Here is a 7,969-nt window from a genome sequence, read left to right as displayed (position 1 = left end):
ACGCCCCTCCCAGCCGCCCCGCCCACGCGAGCCACACCCCCTCCAGCCGCCCCGCCCACGCGAGCCACGCCCCCTCCCAGCCGCCCCGCCCACGCGAGCCCAGGGCTGCTGCGGGGGCTCACCCTGTGGGTCCTGCTGTGCGTGTACAGAAAGGCCAGCCTGTAGAGGCTCTTGTAGTGCTGTGGGAAGCGGCCGAGGCAGAGGTGCAGCGAGGCCACGCACTGCTCAGTGAGGAACTGCCGCTGCTCCTCTGCCCCGGTGGGCAGCCCCTGTGGGAATGCCAGCGGCTCCCCGGGCGTGTCCGCCCGCTTCCTCCCGTCCCCCGGGGCTGGCCCAGGCATCTGGGGCTTGGCAGGGCCGCCAGCGGGGCCCGGGGCGTCGGCGGCAGGCTTCTGACTGCCCTGCTCGGTGGCCCGGGAGCCTTCGTTGCTCTCTGAGGACTCCTCGGCTTTCCCTGCGTTGAGAACAAGGAGAGAGCGTCACCTCGGCTCCAGAGCCCTCCTCGTGGCCGGCAGCACCAGCGACAGCAACGCCTCTGACAGCCGCACAGCGGGACAGGGAGACCCTGCAGCAGGGGCTCTGCCCCCAGGCCCACTGAGGCCCCTGTGGCCTCCGCCTCCTCCCTGACAACACAGGGCATCCCAGGCGGTGTGCAGCAGAGCTGGGGCTGTGCGCAGGGCGCCCCGCAGATGGGGCACAGGCTGTCTGCCTCCAGGCGGCGCAGGGGCGCGAGGACACGGTCCGCAGGGGCAGGCGAGGTGCCCCCACCCAGGGCAGCGGCTCCAGGCTCAGCGCCCCAACCCCAGTCTCCCTCTCCATCTTAGGGAAAGACCAGAGGCACTCTGCACCAACCCAGTACACCCACCACCCGCGATCAATGCCCCGTCCCTGACCCTTCGGGGATGTGGTGAGGCAGCAGGGACGGGTGGCAGGGAGCACACAGCTGGGGGCCTCCCTAGCATGCACGGCTCTGGCCACATGGCCACACCCACACATGAGCCCCTGAGCCCAGGCTGTCCCATCCAGGGCCTGTGTGGTGACTCTGGAGCCAGGCCTGGACCCCAAGGACAGGTTACCACCCTCCCACCAGACAGGCAGCATGGGGGGCAGATAAGGGTGCAGACTCAGCCCTTTGGACCTCAGGTACTTGTCCAGTAAATGGGAACAGCCAGTGCTTTTCCCAGGGATGCTAGGAGGCTTGGCTGTTGCTGCTGCTATCTGCCAAGCAGCTGTGAGCCCCAGCTGGGCCAACGTGGAAACGCTTTCAAAATCCATGGCTGGCCAACCAGCCTTGGCCTCAGAGCATGGCCAGGACTGCCCGCCTGCCTGCAGCCTCCCAGCAAGGCCAGAAGTGGGGCTGACCACTGGCTTCCACAGTGGGGCCTGGGGATCACAGGAGTGGGGAGCTGGGCAGACCCCAGGGCCAGATCAGGGCCCTGCCAAGAAAGGCGGGGGGGTTCAGACCAAAAAGCAAGTGATGCACGGGACACCGTGGGGCCTGCACGGGCCCGGGGGTCTGACAAGGAGCACGTGTGAGACGGGACACCGTGTGGGGGTCTGACAAGGAGCACGTGTGAGACGGGACACCGGGGGTCTGACAAGGACAGGGTCACCAGTGCTCACTGAGCGTCACACACCTTTCTGAGATGCTGCATTGAACTCCACGACCCACAAGCAGGCCTGGGGGTCATTCCCACCCTTCGGGAGAAGCACCAAGGCCCGGCCTGTGAGTGACTTGGCTGACTGTGGTCCCGGGCACTGGCGGAGGCGCCAGGGCAGAGGCCAGGCCACTCGCAGGACACCCGGCCGACCAGCCGTGCCGAGTCAGGGCTCCGTACCTTTCTCCTCTGTGCTCGCCGGAAGGTCTTTACCAGGCAGTCCTGCTTGGGAGATAGGAGCGGGCGGCCTCTTCTCTGCGCAGGGCCTCCGGGAGCCCTCCTGGGAGCTGGCGGGCTCACTGAAGAAGTCCTGGGTGGAGCTGGAGTCCGAGAGTGCCACGGCTGTGCTGTCCTGGCTGCGCTCTGGGGAGAAGGAGAGCAGCGGTGGGTGAGCTGCGCAGCGGGGCCCAGAGGGGCCTCCCCGGGAGCCCCCCGCAGCCACTGCTCACTGCCCGGCCTGCCGCCCTGGAGGCATCGAGCCCCTCCCAGAGGCACCAGTCTCCCAGGGCTTCCTTCCCTGGGGAGCGGTGCTCCGGTGCATGTCTGACAGCTGGCTCTGAGGGACAAGCTTGTGCTTGTAACATCCTTGGCTCCTGCACCATGAGTGCTCCAGCCGAGGCTGACCACGCATTGCCAGTACAATCCGGCGGAACGTGGGGCTGGGAGGAGACGCGCGGTAGTGGCCGTACGCCACCGCAGGGCGTTCCTGCCATAACAGGCACACGTGACTGAGAAGCTCAGGGCTCAGCCCACACCGTTAGCCAACGTGTGGTGGGTCTGCAGTGACAGTACAGAGGCCTGGGCTCGCCCACGGGTGCCTCTCCACCACCTCTCAGCTGCTTGAGGAAGAGAGGGGAGGGGAGACGAGGGGCCCCGCCCGGGGTGCGGGCCACGGCTGGGGGAAGGGCGTGAAGCCCTGGCTGGACCTTCTCCTCGAGGGAGCAAAGCCAAAGGCACCGGGCCGCACAGGGCAGGTGAAGCCCCGCGGGAAACACCTGCCCTGCACGAGGCCCCGGGCCCCAGCGCTCCCACCGCAAGACGCAGGGACCCGGCCCCCCGGCTACGCGGCGGCACCCAGACCGCAGAGGACCGGCCAGGCCCAGCCCAGGCCAGCAGGTGCCGACTCCAGGACAAGAACTCTGCTGCAGGGAGAGGGGTGAGGACACGGAGGAACCCCCCTGAGGGGCACACAGAGGCCGAAGTGAGTGGCAGGCAGAGATGGACCCTGAGAAGCCTTCCGGCTGACCAGCCGGCCCTGAGCAGAAGGCAGCGTCGGGGGAACTGGACTCCGGGGCGGGGGGCCCCTGAGGAGGCCCAGTGACGGCAGGCCCAGCCCCGCCCAGCCTCCACCTCACGCCTGGGAGCACAGACCGAAGCCCGTTCTGGGCACGAACCTCACTGCCTTCAGTGTCTTCTGTCCTACACGTGCTATCCCAAGTCCCCGAGAAATCTAAGACACACACACACAAGTAGAAAGAGCACTGTCGAGACACAAGGAATCGACACAACCGCGTCACAGATGCCCCGCCCCTCCTCTCCACGTTTACTTTATCTAAACTATCGCTGTCCGCAGAAGAACCGCAGCCACGCAGCGTGAGCTGACCGAGCTCGAGGCAGGAGCCTGACGGAGGGGAGGGGCTCGCCGCCCATGACGCGGGACCACGTCACCCGAGGACAGACTTCAGTCCCTGAAGACGTCTCAACCCCAGTGCAGATGCTACGTTACTCCGTAAAAAGACTTGTGAATAAACCAATCAGAGAAGTAAAATACGACCGTCACAAGAGGCTGCAGCTCAGCAGGGACAGGGAAAGGGCCTGAAGCCTGCAGGGCCACCGTCGGACAGCGCCCTGCAGCTCTAGGGAAGACGGGCCTGGGGGGCAAGAGCATGTGGGTGCTCATGCCTGCGAACCAGGGGACACGTGTGTCGCTGCAAAGACGGCCACCACTGGGGACTACAGGCCCTGGGACAGGTCTTTCCTATCTTCTGTGTGTCTAAGAGGGTCAGCGTGAGGCTGCTGAAAACGATCCTGATTTCCAGTACTACGAAGCAAGCAAGGTTTCACACCAAGAAGCCAGTCAAGCCCCCATGAGGCCTTTGCAGGGGTTATGCTGGGGGCTTCCAGGCCCCAGTCCTAAGGCAGGGCCAGACCCAGTGGAGAGCCGGGAGACCCACAGGGCTGGATGGGAGGGCCTTCCAGGGAGAGGCACACGGTGGACCCTGGGGACCACCCACCACCCAGGCACCCCTCCCCAACCTTCAGGGGGAGCCCAGGGCCCAGGGCAAGGGGACAGAGCTGGGGGTGCAGGGAGTAGGGCCCGGCCCGCTGACTAAGGGGGGGCCCGTCCCCTGGGGCTCTCTTCAGGCAGGTCTGACTCAGCCCACACCCCCTAGACTCTGAGGACTCCCAGGCCAGCCCCAAAGAGCTCTGCTGACAAGACACGTGCTTCCTGCTGTGTTCTCTCCGTTCGCTCTGGCAGGATGACTGGAAATGGCCCACAGCCATCCAGTCCCTTAGCTGGGCTACATGAAGGCTCAAGGAAAGAACCGTATGCCGGTGTGGTCAGAACTGTGGCCACTCTGGCTGCTGAACCCCAACAGGATGACCCTGTTCCGCTGGCCAGAAAACAACAGGCTTCTAAGAAAAGTTAACCTGAGCGCAGTCAGTATTTTCAGAACTCTTTAAACTGGCGAGGTCTGCCCCGTCAGGCCCTGATGACCACCAGGAAAGGACTCGTCCACCGGGAGCAGGGCTGGCCATGGAACGGGGCCCCCCCATACAGGCCTAGGAGACTGGACAGATGCCCTGGAGAAGAAACACCGGGACCCCACTCCACACTCCCAAGAAAGGCAGCAGCAGCTTCCCCTCAGGGTCTCTCTTCTCCGACCTGGTCACTCAGCATCCGAACACCATGACAAACTCCAAGCTCCATGTCTTTGCTCCCACGGTCCCTCGCCTGAAATGGCCCTCCTCCACGAAGTTCTCCTGACCCACTAAACCCCAGAGGCAGCTCACGACGCTCCCTCGGGGCACTGAGCACTGCCCCAGGGACACGCAGACCCAACCGAGGCCTCATCTAGACTCCCCCAACAGCGCCCTCTCCCAGGCTGAGCACCAGCAGGCACTCCCCAGACACCAGGAAGAGCTGCGGCCTGAGGACCAGGGAGGGGGGAAGAGGAGGTACAGGGGAGGAGGGGGGAGGAGGTGCAGGGGAGCGGGGTAGAGGAGGTGCAGGGGAGGAGGGGGGAGGAGGCGCAGGGGAGTGGGGGAGAGGAGGCGCAGGGGAGGGGGGAAGAGGAGGCGCAGGGGCCAGCCCTCTCCCAGCCCCTGCCCTGGCCCGACGCTGGGCCCGCCCTATGGGATGCAGGAGCGCCCAGGAGCCGTGGGCTGGTCTGTGCCCAGAACACAGCCTGCCCTGCGTCCACCTGTCCTCAAGGACGCTGCCCCGCCCCACCCAGACACACGCCCAGGCCCTGTCCTTGGGAGACCACGCAAGAGTCTGCTGCCTTCGCAGCCTTTCTAAGTGAAAAGCAGCAAAGCGACAGGAGTGCAGATGGTGGGGCCTGCCGGGCAGGCAGGCGGTGCAGGGGGCCGGGGCTGCGGTGCGTCCAGCTGGAGCTGGGACAGAGGGGCCTGCCGGGCAGGCGGGCGGTGCAGGGGGCCGGGGCTGCGGTGCGTCCAGCTGGAGCTGGGACAGAGGGGCCTGCCGGGCAGGTGGGCGGTGCAGGGGGCCGGGGCTGCGGTGCGTCCGGCTGGAGCCGGGACGGAAGCCAAGCGCATCAGACACATATTCTCCAAACACAGCACAGCGACGCGGAGGCGCCCTGGCCGCGGGCAGCAGGGAGCCGCACCGAGGGCCAGCATGCGTCAGCTCGGTCCCTGAAGCGAGCTTGGGCAGCGCAAGCGGGACGGCCGGGGCAGCGCGCTCAGGGTTAGGGGTGGCACGGGCAATGCTGGCGGAGGCAGTGCGGGCGACCACAGGGACGGGCACAGGTGGACACAACACAGGTGGGGGAATGGTGGCGTGGCAGTGACGATGCGTGCTGCGGGGGCTGCCCAAGGGCCCGCACGGCCCACCCACCCCGGGGCTTCTGCTGCACACGGGCCCACGGGCACCCCACAGCCCCCAGCCCGGCGGCTCCTGCCCTCCTGACCCGCACACCCCCGTCCTGGCTGAGCTTCGCCCTTGGCAAGGCCTCCCACCCTGGGAGGCCCTCTGTCCACAGCTCACAGACTCACACCTGCTCCTATCCAAGTGGGCCAGGGCGGTGCCCACACCTGGCTCAGGGAGCAGGACTCCCCAAGGGCAGGGCCACAGGCTGCCTGGAGGGCCCACCTGAGGCCCCCGCCCGCTCCGGGACTCCAAGGTGACGTGGAGGAAGTAAGGAGACAGCAAGGGCCCTGGCCAGTCCATGCCAGGGCCGGGCCACTCTGTCAGGCCTACTCCCTGGACCCTGCTGGCAGCGACCCCCCACCAGGGAGACACACACACCCAGCACCCTCGGCCTGCAGGGGCCTCCCAGTGGGGACTCCCCACTGCCCACCTGAGACCCCAGCCGCCCTTGGCCCTGCCCCAACTAGCCCTGCAGCTTCCTGCCCTCAGCCCGCTCCCTCAGAGGGGACAGGACCCACGGCCAAGCCTGCCAGGTGACCGCGAGCACGGGTGCCCGGTGCCACACCTGGGACCCGGCCCGGAGCCACCGCACAGAGCTTCCCGCAGGGACCCGGACCTGGCACCCCACCGCAGCGCTGGGGAGCACAGGACCTGCTCAGGGCTCTCATCCTGCTGGGTCAAGCCCGTGTCAACAGCCATCTCTGGAAGCACCCCGAAGGCGCCAGCGCACTCTGGTGCTGAGATCCTCCACAGCATCTCCCGAGGCGGGCAGAGGCGAGGCTGCAGGGCTGCGGAGCAGAGGCCCTGCGCTGTCTGCCTGCCCCTCTTGGCCCAGCCGGGGCCCTCGGTCAGCCATGCGCACCTCCCGCTGCCTGGGAACTGCTTGGTTCCAGGCATTCTCCCCAGGGCTGTGGGCGGGCAGCAGAAAGCTCCCCACCCTGGTGTGGGCAGTTCAGAGAGCACCCGGGCCTTTGACGCTATGCTAAGCGATCATGAAGATGGTGAGCAGTCGTCAAACTCCCTACACAGACCAGGGCCACCTTCCGGAACCTCTCCCAGTCTCTCCAGGTAAGAGCTGACCCATCCGCCCTCTGGGGCTGAGGCAGAGCTGTCCTCAGGAGCAGTGCGGCCTGAGGTGGGCCCGGCGCTCAGCGCCCTGTCCAGCGGGCAGCAGGGTAGCCTGAGGGCTGAGGTGGCGCCTGGGCTGTGTGCACGGCTCCCTGCACATGCTTCCAAAGCCAGGTGCCCAGCACACGTGACACCAGCACCTGTCTGCAGTGCTCTGCTCCCCAGTGCCATGCACAGGCGTGTGCCAGGGCGGGGCACCCGAGCGGTGCTGCCAACCCTGAGGCTGGCCTGGCCCCGAGTCCTCCAGAGAGCACCTGGCAGAAAGGACTTCCCGAGCAGGGACCCGTTTCCAGTGTTTTCTCAGTGTCCTCGAGATGAAAGGTCCCAAGAGGGCTCACCCTGAGGTGCGGGGTGGGGAAGGCCCTGCTTGGGGCATGTCTGTGGGGTCGTAGTGGGAGGACAGGCCGGCCAGCTCCGGATCCGTGCTCCCTGCTCGGGGCGGGCGGGTGAGAGGGCACGAGACACACAGCACACACTCAGACCACCCACGCAGATCTGCACACGCACACCCACAGCCCTGGCGGGGACCCAGCCAGCACGCGCTCCCCTCAGGGCACAGACGGCAGCCCAGGAGGTCGAGCGTGCCCCGGGCCCTCCTGCGGCTCTGCGGGCCCTGCTCCCGCGCCTGCCCTCGGGGCCCTGCCCGGGTCCTGCTGTGCCAGGTGACGCGGGACCAGGGCTCTGGGCGGCCCCCAGGCCCGCGGGCAGGTGCGCCCTGCGCAGGCGGGGAGCACGAGGAGGCCGCACTGCGAGGCCGGCATGCAGGCCTGCGGTGTCAGTGAGAATGCGTGACCGGCCGCCGCCTGCCCGGCCCGCGGGGGGAGCCGGCCGATCCCCCGCCAGCTTGTCTCATCCCCGAGGCCTCTCAGGTCCCCCGCCCCCAGCGGGCAAGGCGAGCTCGGGGAGGCCCCTGGGGGCAGGGCAGGTGGCGGCCCTGAGCATGTGGGGAGCAGAGGGTCACAGTGAGTCCATGAGGTTGATGAAGACCGCAACATTGCCCGTGTCACCCCACACCCAGCACCCCCTCACACAACAAAGCGACTCATTGCCCGAAGCGCCCCCCCGGGAC

General features: G+C 67.5%; 1 protein-coding gene across 4 annotated transcripts in view; it reads right to left on the bottom strand.

Annotated features, from left to right (window-relative positions):
* Positions 1-7,969, bottom strand: part of CABIN1 (calcineurin binding protein 1) — a 71,534-nt gene that overhangs the window by 29,226 nt on the left and 34,339 nt on the right. For all 4 annotated transcript variants that reach the window (XM_070769926.1, XM_070769924.1, XM_070769923.1 and 1 more), the window contains exons 27-28: positions 1,839-2,021; positions 123-454 (exon numbers count right to left, since the gene is read on the bottom strand). In XM_070769926.1, the coding sequence (XP_070626027.1) occupies positions 123-454; positions 1,839-2,021 (515 nt within the window). The remainder of the gene's footprint in view (positions 1-122; positions 455-1,838; positions 2,022-7,969) is intronic.

This window comes from Bos indicus, chromosome 17, assembly GCF_029378745.1.
Source record: "Bos indicus isolate NIAB-ARS_2022 breed Sahiwal x Tharparkar chromosome 17, NIAB-ARS_B.indTharparkar_mat_pri_1.0, whole genome shotgun sequence".
Lineage (NCBI taxonomy): Eukaryota > Metazoa > Chordata > Mammalia > Artiodactyla > Bovidae > Bos > Bos indicus.
The sequence above is the reverse complement of the archived record's forward strand: the minus strand, read 5'-3'. Positions and strand labels throughout refer to the sequence as shown.